Genomic DNA, 19779 nt, shown 5'->3' with positions numbered 1-19779 from the left:
CACAGCAGGATGCAGTTTTATTTGATTTCACCTTCTTTGCCTTCTCTAAGAGCTGGTCATGTAGATTTGATGGATAAAAAATTTAATAACAAAACAGTTTGTCTGATTTTTAAACGGAAACATTTAGAGGACTTCAACTCATGCTCTGTACATGATAATGTAGAGGTCCCCATTAGGAGGAAGTCCTTTTCTTTTTATCTATTTATAGTGTGCATTTTAACTTCTGGAGTGATTCTGAATAGCTAGTTCATCGAGTATAGAGTAAGTATCATCTTTCTTGCTTGACATGTAGCTATTAGTCTTATTCCAGCTGCTTGAGTATTAGTCATTTTCTCTATCCATCTGCTACTGCTTCCTAGCGGGATCTTATTCTAGCTGTAGCTGTCTTATTCTATTTACTTACTTGTCTTATTTACTTATTCTAGCTGTAACTGTTTTTTTTACCTAGTGTGTCCTTAATTATTTCTCGTTGCCTAGCTGTTTTGACTAAGTTATCCTTTTAGCTTATAAATATATTCCTCTGTAACTTGCTGTTTGCAGTTTTAATAGTATTGTGTGAGGTTTGATAGAGTTTTATATAAGTGACCAGTTTCTGGGCAATAGGCCCATTTTCAGTGTACCTCTTTGGCAAATTGAGTGTTAAGTGGCCAGGGTGTGGCCAGAACAACACAGGGATTTATAAGTCTGGCCTGATTCAGTTTCGCATTTTAACTTCTGGAGTGATTCTGAATTGCTGGTTCATCTAGAATAGAGTAAGTATAATCTTTCTTGCTTAACAAGCTGCTACTAGTCTTATTCCAGCTGCTTGAGTATTAGTCCTTTTGTCTGTACATCTGCTACTGGTTCCTAGTGGGATCTTATTCTATCTGTAGCTGTTTTTTCACCTAGTGTGTCCTTAAATATTTCTTGTTGCCTAGCTGTTTTGACTAAGTTATCCTTTTAGCTTATAAATATATTGCTCTGTAACTTGCTGTTTGCAGTTTTAATAGTATTGTGTGAGGTTTGATAGAACCCAGCCACTGAGGATGCACAAGCCAGTGCATTCTTAGTGCCAGTCCCAAGCCCAGACAAATGGAGAGGGTTGCATCAGGAAGGGCATCTGGCGTAAAATCTTTGCCAAATCAAATATGCGAATCATAAATAAGATTTCCCTCCAACTCTATGACCACGATTTCATGTCCTACTCTCGCTCCCTCTCTTCAGCCCCCTCAGCCCCTTCCCCTACCCACATGGTTTCCACCCATAGACACCTCCACTCTCTCTCTACCACTGATCCTTCTTTGTCTGTTACCTCTATCCTCCCTACACCTGAATCTTTCTCTCTCCTACCCCTCTGACACTGCTACTGATCTTCTTATCGCTACCCTCTCCTCTTCTCTGGACAATCTCTGTCCCCTCACCTCCAGGCCTGTACGCCCAACTCCACCTGCCCCTTGGCTGACTGACTCAGTACGTACTGACAGACGGAGCCTGAGAGTGGCAGAGCGCAATAGAGAAAAGGCAAACTCCCAGAGGACCTTCTCAACTTCCAATCTCTTCTTTCAACTTTCTCCTCCTCCCTTTCTGCTGCTAAGGCTGCCTTCTGTCACTCTAAAATCCTATCCTCTGCCTCTAATCCTAAGAAACTCTTTGAAACCTTCTCTACACTTCTTCAACCCCCACCCCCTCCTCCTTCTTCCTCTCTTCTCCCTGATGACTTCGCTAACTTCTTTGACAAGAAGGTAAACAACATCAGATCCTCCTTTTCTCACCACCCGGTTAGTGCTGCTTGCACTATCCCAACCTCTGCACCCTCCCTCACCACTCCACGTCCCACCCTATCCCACCTCGCTCCCCTCTCCCCCGACAAGGTCCTAAACCTCATCACATCCAGTCGCCCCACCAGATGCTTCCTTGCCCCGGTCCCCTCCCCTCTTCTTCAGTCTATTGCACCTGAAATCCTTCCCTAACTAACCCACCTCATCAGCACCCCCCTCCAGGCAGGATGCTTTCCATCTGCATTCAAGACTGCTAGAGTCACCCCCCTTCTCAAGAAACCATCACTTGACCCCTCTGATGTCAAAAACTACAGACCGGTTTCCCTTCTACCCTTTCTATCCAAAACTTTCGAACGTCCTGTCTTTAACCAACTTTCTTTGTACCTCCACCAGAACAACCTCCTGGACCCAACCAGTTTGGGTTCAGGGTGGCTCACTCGACAGAGACAGCCCTCCTTGCAGTGACAGAATCGCTGCACTCTGCGAGAGCAAACTCTCTCTCCTCTGTCCTGATACTCCTGGACCTGTCAGCTGTGTTCGACACAGTGAACCACCAGATCCTCCTCTCTACCCTCGAGGGGCTGGGTGTCACAGGCTATGCATTTTCAATGTTTGCAACCTACCTAACGGATCGCTCCTACCAGGTGACATGGCGGGGATCTGTGTTGGAGCCTCGCAGACTGACTACAGACGTTCCACAAGGTTCGGTTCTGGGTCCTCTCCTTTTCTCCCTGTACACGACATCCCTGGGTTCTGTTATTCGCTCGCATGACTTCTCTTACCATTGTTACGCCGATGACACCAGGTGATCTTGTCCTTTCCTCCCTCTGACACACAAGTAGAGACATGCATTGCTGCGTGCTTGACTGACATCTCGGAGTGGATGGTGACACACCACCTGAAGCTCAATCTGGATAAGACAGAGCTGATGTTCCTCCCAGGGAAAGGTTGCCCGCTCCGAGACCTGGCCATCACCATTGACAACACTGTGGTGACGCCAAGTCGGACTGTGAGGAATCTGGGTGTGATCCTGGGCAACCAACTGTCGTTTGCTGCAAATGTTGCATCGGTTGCTCGCTCCTGCAGATTTCTCCTCTATAACATCAGGAGGATTCTCCCATTCCTCACCGACGAGACAGCACAGGTGCTCATCCAGGCTCTGGTCATCTCCCGGCTGGACTACGGCAACTCCCTCCTTGCTGGCGCCCCAGCGTTGGCCATCAGACCTCTGGAACTTGTTCAGAGAGCTGCAGCTTGTCTGGTGTTCAACCGCCCTAAGTTCTCTCACACAACTCCCCTTCTCATGTCCCTACACTGGCTCCCAGTAGCTGCTCGCATCCAGATTGAGACTTTGGTGCTAACCTATAAGGCAGTGACAGGAACCGCTCCTTCCTATCTCCAGGCCATGGTCAAGCCCTACACCCTCGCCCGACCACTTCGCTCTGCTGCCTCGGGACGCTTGGTTGCCCCGTCGCTCAGAGGCCCTTGCTGCCGATCGACCCGGTCATGGCTCTTTTCTGTCCTGGCCCCACAGTGGTGGAATGAACTCCCCACTGATGTTAGGACAGCGGAATCGCTGCCCATCTTTCGGCGCAGGTTGAAAACTCACCTCTTTAAGAACTACTGGTACGCTGTTACTTGTTCTTAGCACTTACTGTATTCACTCATTTAAAGAAAACAAATTTCTTTCTTGCGCTTTTACTTTAGCACTGGTTTTGCTCTTATATGCTTGTTTAGATGCACTTATGACCTCTGATGACTAGTAGTTCTCCTGATTTCCTACGTTAAATGCACTTATTGTAAGTCGTTTTGGATAAAAGCATCAGATAAATGACGGTAATGTAATGTCATGTAATGTATCTGTCATATCCTGTTGCTCCTAAAGTCAAAGAAACCCATTTTAAAACAGTACCAGTGATATACCCTGTTAATGACTTTCTATATAAGAGATTTAAACTTGAAGTGGATCCTTGCATCTTCTGTTCTTCTGAGGCTGAAACCACTGACCATTTATTATTTGATTGTTCTTATGCTAATTTGTTTTGGTCTGAGATCCATAATTGGCTGTCTTTAAAATTAGTAAGCATACCTTCATTTACCTACATTGATATAATCTACTTCATGGATAATCCAGATGTAAACATCTCAGATACTATTAATCTCCTGATTCTTTTGGGTAAACATCATGTTTTTATGTACATTTGTAAATTACTTCAAATCAACTGAAATATTCGGAAAAAAACGAATAGAAAAGCAAAAACAAAAAAATGTACTTCTATATCTCGGCCGTTGTTGTCTGTTTTTTTGTTTTTTTCTTAACCTGCTCTTTTGTGCTCTCCATCTGTTTACCTCGTGGTATTTTTTATTTTTATTTTTTTGTGTTTGAATTTGATGTCACATGATTACCACCATTGTCTGAACTTTATCTTTCTTTTTGTACATTTATTCCGTCTTCTTTTGTATATTTCCTTGTATTTAATAATAATTAAAAAAAAGGATCAATGACGTTCTGCTTGTGTGTGTGTGTGTGTGTGTTTTACCTGGTCTCAGGACTCCCAGCACAGCGGAGGCGGAGACAGAGCCCAGGTTGTTCCGAGCGACGCAGCGATAGGTTCCAGAATACTCTGGCTCCGCCTCCTCAATCTGCAGCCAACTGGAGAGCTCATACTTCAGAGGACCACCCCTCGACTAGCAGAGAGACACAAAGAGAGAGAGACAGACACACAGACAGACAGAGAGACAGATAGAGAGACAGAGAGAGACAGACAGACCGAGACACAGAGAGGGAGACAGACAGATAGAGACAGATAGATAGAGACACAGACACAGATACACAGAGAGAGACAGACAGAGAGAGAGAGAGAAATTCCATTTGAGAGGCCACACACAAAATGAGCTTCTGAAATGTCTTCTACCTTTTGGTGAAGAAAGCGAAACAGAGGAAACTGACAACCTGTGAACAACAGCATAAAGGTACAGAGATTGAAAAGGAAGATAAACATCAACAAAATATCTATCATACCACTAAAAAGAGAACAAAAGAGGCTGAAAAAAACCGGAAAAAGACAAGAAAAGACACAGAAGAAAGACACTTCATCTGCAACATTGAAAGAAGTGGGGGAAAAAATCAAATTTAAAAGAACCATTGGCCTAAACGTCAAAAAAAGTAGCTAATCTTGTGATTCTGGCAGTTGGAGCAGAGAGTGTTACCGTGGAGATGGAACCAAACAGCAACAGCAGACAGGTAGAATACCCTGCTAGCTGTAGCAGTGCTAGACAGGTAGACTACCCTGCTAGCTGTAGCAGTGCTAGACAGGTAGAATACCCTGCTAGCTGTAGCAATGCTAGACAGGTAGAATACCCTGCTCGCTGTAGCAGTGCTAGAGAGGTAGACTACCCTGCTAGCTGTAGCAGTGCTAGACAGGTAGAATACCCTGCTAGCTGTAGCAGTGCTAGAGAGGTAGACTACCCTGCTAGCTGTAGCAGTGCTAGAGAGGTAGAATACCCTGCTCGCTGTAGCAGTGCTAGACAGGTAGAATACCCAGCTAGCTGTAGCAGTGCTAGACAGGTAGAATACCCTGCTCGCTGTAGCAGTGCTAGACAGGTAGAATACCCTGCTATCTGTAGCAGTGCTAGAGCCAAGAAAAAACACAAAGAGGAAACACTCTTGGCCAATACAGAGCAACTGTTTGCTGACTATATATTTTATGACAACAAAAAGATTAAAAAAAAACAACCCCCTCTTCCATACAGAGGACATCAGCGTGTGGAAACAGTTAATCTGTAAAAACTACACACACATTACCAAAGAAGGCATTGGTCGTGGTGGCTGCTTAACTGTGTCAAGATGAAACTCTAGACACAGACGACCCCCTGCTCACCATTACCTACTATACTAAAAGAGGTACCGTGCTGATACAAGGAAATGAGGCAAGCCTCAACTCCTTTGTGGAACTCTTCCCCAAGATGAAGGCAGAAATTGAGAGAGAGCGACCCAAGCAGCACTGTAGCAGGAGACACAGCATCAGAACAGGAAGAGGAGGATGACACAGTGGTCCCAGAGGTCACAGAACCAGACCTGAAACCAACCACCAGTCCATCCGGCCCCGCCCATCCAACACCCCACAAGCTCCTTCAACAACTAAGAGAGAGCCTGTCCATCCTGGAGCTGGACTTCACTGAGTTCAGGGAGCTCACTTTGGCCAGGCTAGCTGAGTCTGACACCACCCAACAGCTGAGACACAAGCTCCAGCAACTGAAGCTGGACAGCCAGGAGGCCATGGCAGAGCTGAGGAGGGGGAACCAGAAAATCACCTCAGAGCTGAAGGAGACCCAGAAGAGACTCAGACAGCTGACACAGACTATACGAGAGCTGGAGGAGGAGAACAGCACCCTACGAGTCCAGGCCATGAAATTAAAGAAAGATACAGCTCACAGAGACTTGAGCTTCAGCAGAGAGCTACAAGAGATGAAGGAGCAACTTCAGGAGAAGAACTGTCATGTATCTTCATCCAGCTACACACATGCCACTGTCCCAACACCTACCCTCTCTCCTGCTGCTAAACCACCAGCTCCTCCCGACCCTGGCAAATCCCCCACCCCACAGCCTTCACCCACTTCTCTGACCCTGACACTAAGAGACTCCCTCCTGGACACACACTCCCTCCCTGCTTCCCAACCCCTTAACACAGAGCCAAACCCTGACAGACCAGCCAAGCCAGAAGCCCAGGTGGTCCTACTCAGGGACTCCAATGGAAAATACTTGGACACAAAACGCCTCTTTCCTGGCCTCATCACCACAGCCAAACGTGGCCGAAACACAGGCCAAGCCGTGGAGCTGCTTAGGCAGGACACATTGGGGAACCCCCAGTACACCGTGTTGCATACAGGCACCAACGACATCCACACCCTATGCCGGGGACCTGCTGAGGCCATATCCAAGATGGCTAAGAGGGGCCTCCAGAGAGTTCCCAGAAAGCAGGGTTGTCATTTCTATCCTTCTCCCCAGGAGAGACACCCCTCCACATGTCATTCACGAGATCCACATGGAAATCTCAACATCCACCTAGCCCACCACACCAACATCGGGACATAGGATCTCCATGACGGGCTACACCTGAACAAGGTCGGGGTGAGAGCATTTGCAAAAACACTTAAGTATGTTACCTTGGATTGCAACCCCAATAGCCTCGCCGACACAGCTGCCCCTCCCAAGAACTACAGACCTCCCAGATACCAACAAGAAAGGCTTAAGAACATTGCCTCCCACCTTCCTGTAGCACCACGCCCCCCTGCAGCACTCCGCCCCGATCCTATACCCTACCCTCCTGCCCCACCCAGCCACAGAAGACCCCCCCCCCAACATCACCAACGGATGACTTACGCCCTGGTGATGAACAATCCTACCCACTGCACCAATGTCTGAACTAGGGGCAGTCAAAGAGATGCTCCAGACTCTGTGTAGTAGACTACTACAGAATTGAGGTACAGACACGCACACATACACATGTGCATACACACACACACACACATACACACAGCTAGTTAAAATGTATCCATTCTCTTGTAAATTAGTTGCACCAGGTTGGTCTTTTCACCTGTTTGGTTTTGTTCATGTTTTGGTTGAATTTATTTATTTTCTTTCACAAATGAAATCTTTTACGATAAGCTTTTGGAATATTCAGGGTTTATACTCAAGCACTTCTGGTTTTAAAACCACAGACCCTGATTTTTTAAATAATATAAATGATCTTGATGTTTTGATGCTGTTAGAAACATGGTGTCGATCTGATGCAGTGACTCCAGGCTGTGGTGAAATCACGGTGCCTTCAGTTAAGCTGAGCACAGTGCACCGGGGTAGAGACTCAGGAAGAATGGTGATCTGGCTCAAAGCTGATCTCACCAAATATACCACAATCGTAAAACAAAGCAAAAACCACATTTGGCTAAAAATGAATAAACTGGTTTTTGAGGTAGGTTTATATTTTTGTGCAATATACACCCTTCCACCAGAGTCACCGTACCATGAAGAAGAGTTGTACAGCTCTCTACACACAGAGATATGTCACTTTCAAGCCCAAGGCAAAATACTTCTGTGTGGGGACTTTAATGCACGGACAGGTTCAGAACCTGACTGTACAGACCACACAGGAGATCACCATATATTTACACAGTCACTTCGGATCCCCTCACCCTCAGCCAGGAGGAACAACCCAGACAAAACAATGAGCAGAAATGGGAAGGAGTTGGTGCATCTCTGCAGAGCCTCGGGCCTGTATATATTAAATGGGAGGATCAGAGGGGACCGTTTGGGACGTTTCACCTACTGTTCCGCTCTTGGGACAAGTGTTGTTGATTATGCCATCTCAGACATGGACCCATCCGCATTCAGTGCCTTCACTGTCAGAGCACAAACCCCCCTTTCAGACCACAGCCAGATTAATATTTACTTGAAAAAACACAATAGAAATACTTTTAAGAAACAGCCCAGTAAGCTGTACAATCTAAACCAGTCATCCAGACGGGCTCCAAACAGTGCCCAACAATTTGTACAAATTTTGAACTCACCAGAAATGAAAAATACAATCGACACATTCAACAATTCACACTACCAAAATAACTTTGAAGACGTTAATAAAGCGACAAGAGATACTAACCACATCTTCCCAAAAGCTGCACTAAATGCAAAACTTGGAAAAACAAACAAACCCCACTGTCGAAACAGTAAACAAAAAACCTCTGAAAACAAATGGTTTGACAGTGAATGTAAAGAAATGAGAAAACACTTAAGACAGCTATCAAACCACAAACCCAGACACCAACATGACCCAGCACTACAGCATGACTACTCTGAAACTCTAAACCAGTACAAAAACCCAGACACCAACATGACCCAACACTACAACATGAATACTCTGAAACTCTAAACCAGTACAAAAACCCAGACACCAACATGACCCAACACTAAAACATGAATACTCTGAAACTCTAAACCAGTACAAAAAACCCAGACACCAACATGACCCAGCACTACAGCATGAATACTCTGAAACTCTAAACCAGTACAAAAACACAGACACCAGCATGACCCAGCACTACAACATGTATACTCTGAAACTCTAAACCAGTACAAAAACACAGACACCAACATGACCCAGCACTACAACATGAATACTCTGAAACTCTAAACCAGTATAAACAGATGATTAGGCAAAAGAAATTCCACTACACCAAAGAAACACTTCAAGAACTTGAAAACGCAGTAGACCAGGGTCAGTTCTGGGGCATGTTGAACAGCTTAGAAACCATAAAGCCACAACAATTAACAATACAAGATGGAGACATTTGGAGAAACATTTTAATAACCTCTATACAAGTATCCCACCAGAAGAACTGAACATAAATCAAATTGAAATTAAAACAAAGTTAGACAACCTCGACTCAGCCATCAAGAATAATCAAAATCCATTAACTACCCAATTACACAAAAAGAGTTAACAGACAAACGGAAAACTATTCATTCAAAAAAAGCGTGTGACACGGATTGCATCAAAAATAAAATGCTGAAGAGCAGTACCCCTGAGTTACACACTGCCATCGTTAAGCTGTTCAACATGATGCTTACTGCCGGCTGCTATCCCGATGTCTGGAACCAGGGGCTGATCACACCAATCTATAAAAATGGAAGCAAATTAGACCCTAATAACTACAGAGGGATCTGTGTCAGCAGCAAACTTGGGAAAATATTTTGTAGTATCCTGACTTCCAGGATACTAGCCTTTATCAAAAACATAGTTAGCAAATGTCAAATTGGCTTTCTCCCAAATTACAGAACCTCTGATCATATATACACCCTACACACTTTAATTAATAAACGTGTCTACCAAAAAAATGGAGGGAAAATGTTTGCTTGTTTCATAGATTTTAAAAAAGCCTTCGATTCCATCTGGTATGAAGGACTTTTCTACAAAATCCTTCAAAGTGGACTAGGGGGTAAGGTTTATAATCTTATAAAATGTATGTACAGACACAACCAGTGTGGTGTGAAAATTGGAGATCAAAGAACATAATATTTTACCCAAGAACGTGGTATGAAGCAAGGATGCTGTTTACGTCCAACATTATTAAACCTGTATATAAATGAACTTGCAGACCAGCTGGACCATTCTGCAGCTCCAGGCCACCCACTCTATGACACAGAGATTAAATACCTGCTTTATGCAGATGACCTTATTCTGTTGTCCCCAACCAGTGATGGTCTTCAACATAACCTGTCCGATCCTAGGACAATACTGCCAAAACTGGGCATCAGATGTAAACTTTAAGAAAACCCAAATCATGATCTTTCAGAAAAAACCCAGATGCCTTGAAAACAAATACCACTTTACTTTGAATAACACCCTAATTGAACACACAAAAAATTATACGTACCTTGGTCTGTCCATAGCTGCATCAGGAAGTTTCAGTATGGCAATACACACACTCAAAGAAAAAGCATGCAGGGCAATGTATGCATTAAAAACCAAACTATTAAACATTAAGATTCCAGTTAGAGTCTGGACAAAAATATTTGATTATGTTATTTTACCCATAGCTTTGTACGGAAGTGAGGTCTGGGGCCCGCTTAGTGGATTGGAGCATGGCTCATGGGACAAACACCCAATAGAGGCCCTCCACACTGAATTCTGCAGAAAAATATTAAATGCTCAAAGGAGGACACCAAATAAGGCCTGCCGAGCAGAACCGGGGCGTTTCCCACTACTGTTAAACATCTAAAAATGGGCCATAACATTTTGGACGCATCTAAATTCAAGCCCAAGACACCCTTCCATTCAAGGCATTAAAAACCCAATAGCTGAACCCTGAAAACAGTCCCCTCAGTCAACTGATGGTGAAGCTAACAGACCAGGCTACCATCAGCACCGCCTCAAAACACAGCAGAATAAAACAGATTATGAATCAGTCAAAAGATCTATATTTGGAACACTGGAGAAATGAAACTAAAACGCAGGGTAGACTAAACTGTTATTTGACCCTAAATAGAGAATATAGACTGGCCAAGTATCTCCACTCTGTCAGAGATATGAAGCAGAGACGGATCCTGACCACCTACAGGCTCTGTGACCACCAGCTGGCTATAGAAACAGGAAGGTACAGACCAACATGGCTACCCAGAAAGGAGCGTATATGTGGCCACTGCTTGACAGGGGAGGTAGAAACAGAGATGTGACTTCCGGTTATGGCGAGGGACTAGGAGGTCGCAAATCTCAAGCTCTGCAGCTAGTGTGTAAATTAATCCTACAATACTAATCCGAATCTTGTCCAAAGTCACGCAATACATGTATAAGAGTACACAGAACTAAAATGTCAGGGAAAAACCTGAAAGAAAAGGCAAAGAGAGAGAAAGAGAAGGAGAAAAGGAAATCGCGACATGAGGAAGGGGCTGAGAAGGCTAGCGATGCCATGCAGGTTGAAAATATGGCTAACGAAGAAGACGACCACGAGGAAGAAGAGGACGAAATGTTAGAAACAGATAAGAATAGCAACCAAGATATCATGAAAGCCATACAGTCTTTGAAAAGTGGACTTTACAAGAAAATTGATGGAGTGCAAGCGACAATTGCGGATGTAAAGAAACAAATACAGGAATGCACGGGCCGCATGGAACAGGCCGAACAACGGATTTGTGACGTGGAGGACGACATTAAGAAGCTAACACCCCGAGTTAGCACGCTGGAAAGCACCGTCAAAAGCCTTACTGACAAAGTGGAGGACTTGGAATGCAGGAGTCGGCGACATAACGTAAGGTTGGTGGCCTACCAGAGAAAGAAGAGGGCCAGGATGCACCTGCATTTTTGGAGAAGTGGTTGCCGGAGGCCCTGAACATGGATCCGCGGGAGGACTTGGTAATGGAGCGAGCTCATAGAATCGGTGCTCCGGTAGACTCTCGCACGGGTCGTCCAAGGACATTAATCATGAGGTTCATGAACTTTAAGGACAGGGAGCGAGTACTAAAGGCAGCCAAAACCAAGGGACAGGTCCTTTACAAGAACAAGCCGGTCCGTTTTCACATGGACCTCTCTGCTGGGGTGCACAAGATGCAGCGCGACTACGATGAGGTCCGAAAGAAGCTGAGAGACAAAGACTGAGCTGCAAAAAGGAGGTCACAGCAGATGTAGAAGAAGATTACCTGGAGTCCGAATATCAGGGAGGCGGAAATGGAGTCAGATGAACGGACCAATCACAAAGAAGACCACACATTCATGTTCAGTCAACACTTTGTATAGTATAAAGACTGGGTCAGGGAAAGGAGAGACAGTCAGACTTTGTGAACTGACACAATCTGTTGTTTGTCAGGGATAGGAAGATCTAGACCCAGAGCTCTGTATGCTTTATCCATTTACTGCTAAATAAAACGGATGGTTTTGAGACCGAACATCTTCTCCTATTGCTTTATCAACAAACATGCAGGACTACGCTCTCACATAGATGAAGATGGATGAGTTGGTAGAGTGAGCTGCAGTCCAACAATTTGGTGACCCCGTCGTGATAAATACGGAGAAGTGACGGATTGACCACAGAAGTAAAAGACAACGGATAACTGCAGTGTGATGGCAACAACAAGTGGCCGCTGAAAAAAACCAAGGTAAACAGACGCCTGTTTTATCGAAGTTCTGTTATTGGCTATACCAAATTGTGTGTTGTCATTATACGGCAAGTGTCCTAGTTAAAGTGGATGAATAAAGCATTGAAATAAATTGTGCACGGGTTTAAAGTCCCAGGGATTAGAAGCCCTGAAAGCAGCAACAGTACTGAAAAGAAGACGTGCGGGTTTAAAGACCCATGGGTTAAGAAATCCCATAAAAGCAGCGCATGCACGTGGGAAATACGGACGGGTTTAAAGACCCATGGGTTAGAGTCCCATAAAAGCAGCGCATGTCCGTATAAGGGCTAGAGGCCCTGAGTGAGAAGGTTTAGAGACCCTTGGGAACAAAACAAAAAACGGAGGTTCCCATAAAAGCAGCGCTCCCTGGTTTATGATATGTGCTGTGTTTTAACGGCAAGTGTGAATGTTTGATATTTTGCATGAGTAAAAAGTGTGTTGTTTGATAAAACTGTGTATAAGGGTGGTAGAAACTCTGTAGTGTCTCAGAGAGGAAGGAGGGAGTGTCTTAGTGAGAAAGAATCAGCAGTGGAAACCTAACTGGTGCCAACGTAAACTGCCTGATAACACTCACTGATTGGGTCAGTTGCTCGGGACGTATGTGCCATACAAACTGACTGGCTACTGAACTCTTCTCTGATTGGGTCAGTTGCTCGGAACGCAAGTGTCATACAAACCAGCTGGCTACTGAGGGGGGACAGATAAAACACGATGGAAGGGGAATCTGACAGGGAGTGTGAAGAATACGGAGGTTGCCCTCCCAATGTTATGTTGACCGTTAAGCAACAATGGGAAAGAACCAGGAGTTAAATTTTTGCAGGCCTCCCTAGGAACAAGCGAGACACCATGATTGGGGTGTATGACAGTATATGGAAAGACTTACAAACACAGGGTAAGGTCCCCAAAGAGGAGGAAAGGAAGAGATTGGTATTATACCTAGGGAAGGCAGAAAAACAAGCTAAAAAGAAAGCAGATGAACATTGGAAGGCAGAAAAAGTTTCCATGTTAGTCAAAAGAAAATGGAAGAAAGACGGAGAGGAAAATGAGCAGAGAAGAGCCCACTCACATAACATGACCTTAGCTTGCATGGCAGTAGAAATGAATCAAAAACAATCAGAAATAACCTAAGAAAAAGATAAAGGAAATGAAAAACAGAAGCATCAGCGCCAATATATCCCACAATACCCGGGATACAACCCCCTCCTTATCCCACACCGCAAATGCCACTCGTGCGTGTGGAACAAGGAGTAATGAAAATGACAGCAATAGGAAAGGAGGAGTACAGAGAGATTAGGGAGACGTTAGAGGAAGTAGTAACAAGGAGAATATCAGAGGTGGAGGACATGGTGAGGGAGGCAGAGCGTAGGATGCAGGAAGCCAAAGAAGGGAATAGGAAAATACATGAGCAGATGAGCAGACAGGAAGAGATAAATCAGGCAAGAAACTCACCCACGACAGTGTCGGAAACACCCTCCACCCTAAACGGGGGAGGAGCAGGACAGGGGAGGATACAGAGTCAGGGGGTTGAAACAATGGATGGGTTCCAGGAGAGACAGATCAGAGAGATAAGAGAGGAAGTAATTAGGGCAGAAGGTCCCGAGGAGAGATTGGAGGCAGGTACAGCGGCAGGGGGTGTGAAGAGTAATGAGGACGACGAAGACACATACCAGGTCACAATTACAGGGGCACTAACCAGGCACAACCAGACTCATATAGCACCCCGTGCTGACCACAGGCATAGACACCAGCTTAGGGACAGAGAACAGATACAACCACCCGCTAGATATCATCAACTGCCACTGATATATAAAGGACCCCAAACGGGGGATGTGTATCAACCATTTTCATTCACAGACATGAATTGCATCCTGGATAAAATGCCCCCTCCCACTGAGGGAGGAGGGCCCTGGATGGAGAAATTTTGCCAACACACATGGGGATATAAATTAGCTATGGGAGATTGGAGAGCATTATTGGGAAAACAACTAGCTATGTGGGAAATACAGCAGATTGAGGCTGCGGCAGGCACTAGTTATATACCAGATTCAGAACCATTTACCAGTGAAGCCACAGCTGTGGGAAGGGCAATGAGGGATACATTCCCCATTCCTCCCGGAGCAATGCATTCACTGACCTTTTCCATGAAAGACGGGGAAGACATGTCAGCATTTTTAGGCAGATGCAAAGGCATATGGACAGACACCGCAGGAAGCCATCCAGGTTCAGGACAGTTACAGACCACACTGTTTAGAAAAGCTGTTATGGCTGGAATGCCCAAAACAGTACAAGATGCCATGGAGGGCAATCCAGACATCCCAGGCTTCTCTACTGAGCAATGGGAAAAACATTTGATTCATCATATGAAAAAACACAAGGCTATACAGGGGGAGGATAGACAGAGCACAGAGTCAGCCCAGGTGCAGCTCCTAAAGCTCCAATTGGATGAGGCAAGGAAAAAGGTAAATGATGCTAAAAAGACAAACCAAAAGGTAGCCAATCAGATGGTTCAACAGCCGCCACCACAAAACTACATCCCACATTTGTACCCAGTGCCTGAATGGGTGTCTAGTTCCCCTTATCGGGGCAGGCCTGTCAGAGTAACAGGAGGTATGAGGGGAAGAGGGAGGGGTCGCGGAGGACCCAGAGGTATGCCACTTACATGCTTTGGATGTGGCCAGCTTGGACACTGGATCAGGGAGTGTCCCATGCTGTGGGGACCCAGGGGAGGTCAAGGTCCAGTCAGCAACAGGGGGGTTATGTACAGCCCCCGGTCCAAGGGCAGCCTTCAGTTATGGTTCCACTTCATCAAGACCCTCATGCAGCAGCAGCTCCACCGCAGGGACAATATCCCCAGACCATGCAGGGTGGTCAGGGGGATGAGTACTGAAGGGGCCCGGGAACTCAAGGGCAGGTGGGGCTGGCAGAACCCTACCTCCAAATAAGGGTAATGGACATGGATCTGCATTTCCTAGTTGACACAGGTGCAAGGTTTTCCACTATCACGTGCGCCATGTCTCGGTCCAACCTTTCATCCTCCAGCGTCCAGCTAGTAGGGTTCTCGGGTAAACCAGAAAATCTGCCGTTGACGACACCTCTGACTACCACGATGGCAGGACAGACTTTTTTGCATCAATACATTTCATCACCAGCGTGCCCAGTCAATTTGATGGGACGGGACATGTTGGTGAGGTGCGGGGCATCAGTCATGTGTGGGCCAGAGGGACTGGTAGTGACTTTTCCCAATGGATATTCTGTGAACTGTTCTCTGTCAATGATCAAGTCCAGCTCTCAAATGTTGTTGTCAGCTGATGTTTCACCCACGGCTGAAGGACTCTGGGCAGATATATACTGGGGACTCCTAGAAGCAAGCAAAGCAAAGGTGTACAGACTCTGTATTATCAGTGGCGGCCGTGGGTCCAAATGCTACATCCCTACTCCCCTCCAATCGACCCCCTCCATGTTACTCTGTACTATGATAGGGATGGGGATGAAATTTATCAGCAAACTTTTTACAATGACATTGAAGGGACACAGTGGGACGTATTGTCTAGCTGTACTCTAGTGGGGAATGAAGGTGTAGCAGCTGCTGTTGAATTGACACCAGAACAATTTGAGTGGTATGAGATGTCTGAAGAGGCGGTGCCCCATATCACCTTAGCAGTGCATGTTAAACACCAGGCTAGAGATCTTGGGCCGATGTGCAAGCGTCTGATGGCACTGACAGACTGGGTTTGGACCCAACTCCCTGAATTACAGTACTCCCCATCCGAAAAGGCTTACAGGATCATGCACAAGACGGCTGACAAAGTGCTGTTAGAACATAGACAAATAGAGAGATTTCATGGCAGAGAGAAGGCTGATCACTCTGACACCGCAAGTATGATAGACACTCTCCCTGAGGCGTTATGGTCAGCAGGCTCAACTGATGTAGGCCACTGCAAGAATGTTGATCCAATCTCTTTTGAATTGACAGATCCCACTCCGATCTGGCAGAAACAGTACTCCCACAAACCTGAGGCAGAAGCAGGGATCACAGATACTATTGAGGGACTGTTGGCAGCAGGGGTGTTGGAGCCCTCAGCATCTGGCTGGAACACACCTATTTTACCAGTAGAGAAGCAAAATACAGGGAAATATAGAATGGCTCACGACCTTAGACGGGTCAATAGTATTGTGTCAACTCCTACAGTCCCAGTACCAAATCCATATACTGCTATGTCTGCACTGTCCCCAGAACATAAATGGTTTTCCTGTATTGATCTGGCCAATGCATTTTTCTGCCTACCACTAGCTGACCATGTGAGAGACATCTTCTCGTTTACCTATAAAGGCCAACAGCTAAGGTATACGAGGGTTCCCCAGGGTTTCATCTTGTCTCCTGGGCTGTTCAATCAGGTTCTGAAACAGCAGCTCACTGATCTCACCCTCCCAAAGGGGGTGGTGGTGATTCAGTATGTGGATGACATCCTTCTGGCAGCTCCAGATCATGTCTCCTGCCTAGCAGCCACCAAATCCCTATTAACTCGGCTTGGGTTCAAAGTTTTAAAAACCAAGATCCAGTGCTGCAGACAGATGGTCTCGTTCCTGGTGAGAATTATCTCTAGTAGAGGAACAGGTGTGTCCCCAGCCCATAGATCCTCAATACTACACCATCCTAAACCAGTCACAGTGAAAGACATGCTCTCATTCCTGGGGTTGACGGGTTATAGCAGACAGTACATAGCATCATATGGGGAACTCACGCATCCCTTAAGGGCCATGGTCAATGAGCAGGGGATGAGAAATTTGTCAGCATGCTTACAATGGACCACTGAAGCAGAGAATAATTTCATTTCCCTCAAACAGGCTCTCACAAACGCTGCTGATTTAGCACTGCCTGACTACAAAGAGCCATTCTATCTGGATGTTTCAGAAAAATCACATACAGTGAATGGTGTTCTTTTTCAGAAAAAAGGGGGAGGTAGGCAGGTGATGATGTATGCAAGTGTGACACTCAATTCAACAGAAAATAGACATCCACCATGCACAAGACATGCAACAGGGGTAGCAAAAATTCTGCAAAAAGTAGCACACATAGTCATGGGACATGCTCTAACAGTCCTGACAACACACAGCATAGTGGCCTATGTGAACTCAGCAGCATTCACCATGACATCATTAAGACAGACAAGGTTGGAAAAAATCCTCAATGCACCACACATAACGTTCACACACGAGGGACTCAACATGGCAGACAACATGGGGGAAGGTGAGCCACATGTGTGTGAAGAAAGAGTACAGAAAGATGTTAAGGTCAGAGCAGATTTACGGGCAAAACCCTTAGCTGACCCAGAGGAAGTGCTGTTCACAGATGGCTGTTGCTACAGACATCCCACCGAGGGACTGAAGGCAGCATATGCAGTGGTAAGACAAACAGATGAAGGGTTTGAGGAGGTAGTGACAGGGGGAGTAATAGGAAAAGAATCAGCGCAGCTAGCTGAATTACAGGGAATGATAGCAGCATTAGAATGGGCAGAAGGGAAAAAAGTAAACATCTACACACGTGGTAGGAGCAATACAGGTGGAGCTCAGTCAGTGGATCAGAGCAGGATTTTTGACAGCAGCAAAAACCCTAATCAAACATGAGAAAGACATCAAGAGACTGGTAGAAGCCCTAATGAAACCAACAGAGGTAGCAGTAATAAAGTGCAGAGGTCACGACAAAACTGAAACAATGATAGCAAAAGGAAATCAGGAGGCAGACTCTGCAGCTAAAAGGGCAGCAGGTTACACAGCCCAATACATGATGATGCAGGTGGGAAAAACGGTGTATGATTTACTACCTGCCTGCGATGTAAATATGTTAATAAAGGAATAACAGAAAGCCTCTCCTCAAGAGTTCACAGTTTGGAAAGAGAGAGGGGCAACGGAATCCGAAGGAGTGTGGAGGTCGCCGGATGGCCGACCTGTGTTACCCCCAGGGTGGACGGCTTCCGTGTTACAGGAGGCACACGGGCTGACACATTGTGGAAAGGCACAGACGCAGAGACATCTGACCCATTGGTGGCATCCATTTTTGCCCGCAATGATTGTGAACCATATCAGGGAATGTAAAATATGTACAGAATACAATATCAGGGCTACAGTAAAGCCACACGAGGGAAAATTTCCTTTGCCAAAAATGCCAGGTCAAGAAATCATAATTGATTACACTGACATGTTGGAAAGGGTAAATGGGTATAGGTACCTCTTGGTCGCCGTGGATGCATACACTGGCTGGCCAGAAGCAGTACCTGCTAAAAAGGAAGATGCCAAAATGGTAATCAAATTCCTAATCAACCAATACATACCAATGCATGGGTTTCCAAAAAGAATCAGGTCAGATAATGGCACACATTTTAAGAACAAAGACCTGCAGGCAGTAGAAGCGGCCCTGGGACTGAAACATGCGTTTGGAACAGTGTATCACCCCCAATCACAGGGAAAGATGGAGAGAATGAATCAGTCCATTAAAGGAAAAATAGGAAAAGTGTGTGCTCAAACAAAAATGAGTTGGGTGGATGCCCTACCCCTAGCTCTAATGTCAATTAGGAGCTCAGTAAACTCCATCACAGGTTTCACTCCATATGAGTTGACAACAGGGCAGCAGTTCCCGGGACCGGGAGCTGGAATCCCAACCACGGAAAAGGAAAGAGATCCGCTGAAGTACAAACCTTACTATGACCAACTAACAGCTTTGGTGTCAGCTTTCTCAAAACAGGTTGCAGCAGCAGAGGGGAACCTAGAGGGACAGACACCGCCCACTACGGACTGGGTTCTGCTGAAGGTGATCAAGAGGAAGTGGTCGGAGCCAAGGTGGACAGGGCCATACAAGGTGGCTGAGAGGACATCACACGCGGTCCGACTACAGGGCAAAGGAGACAGCTGGTACCACTGGAGCTAGTGTGCAGCAGCGGATTCACCCGCTAGGACACGGGAACAGATAAGAAACACCACAGTTGACTCTGAATAAGTGTAAAGACACGAGCCACTATCTGTGGCGACAGTTATTATAGCTATCACTTTTGGATAAGATTTATAGTAACCGGCTTTGCATATACTCAGGCAAGCCACAATATACTCAAGATTGGAATGAAGAATTTTGCCAGGTTCGGAAAGAATGTTCTGATGTTACCATAGAGAGCAAAAGCTCTCCCAGAAAAGGTTTTTCTAGGATACAAGGAACTGATAACCAGAACACAAGAAGGTTTTGCTTGCTAAGAATTTTTTGATATATGTTGATTAAGATGTTTGAGGGAACGGGTAAACCCCACCAAGCCAAATGGTGGTGGTTGGGAGTGTGCGGGATCATTTCTATAGTAATAGTTACTCCAATACTGA

General features: G+C 45.7%; 1 protein-coding gene across 3 annotated transcripts in view; it reads right to left on the bottom strand.

The window, feature by feature from the left end:
- The window catches only part of kazald3 (Kazal-type serine peptidase inhibitor domain 3), a 98369-nt gene that overhangs the window by 5743 nt on the left and 72847 nt on the right, over positions 1-19779 (bottom strand). The window contains exon 4 of one of the 3 annotated variants that reach the window (XM_056288827.1): positions 4298-4445. In XM_056288827.1, the coding sequence (XP_056144802.1) occupies positions 4298-4445 (148 nt within the window). Of the gene's footprint in view, positions 1-4297; positions 4446-15763; positions 15779-19779 lie in introns of those variants that run through there. The other 2 variants (XR_008810906.1, XR_008810912.1) reach the window with 2 other exon arrangements.

Source organism: Lampris incognitus, chromosome 1 (assembly GCF_029633865.1).
Source record: "Lampris incognitus isolate fLamInc1 chromosome 1, fLamInc1.hap2, whole genome shotgun sequence".
In the NCBI taxonomy this organism is placed as follows: Eukaryota; Metazoa; Chordata; class Actinopteri; order Lampriformes; family Lampridae; genus Lampris; species Lampris incognitus.
The sequence above is the reverse complement of the archived record's forward strand: the minus strand, read 5'-3'. Positions and strand labels throughout refer to the sequence as shown.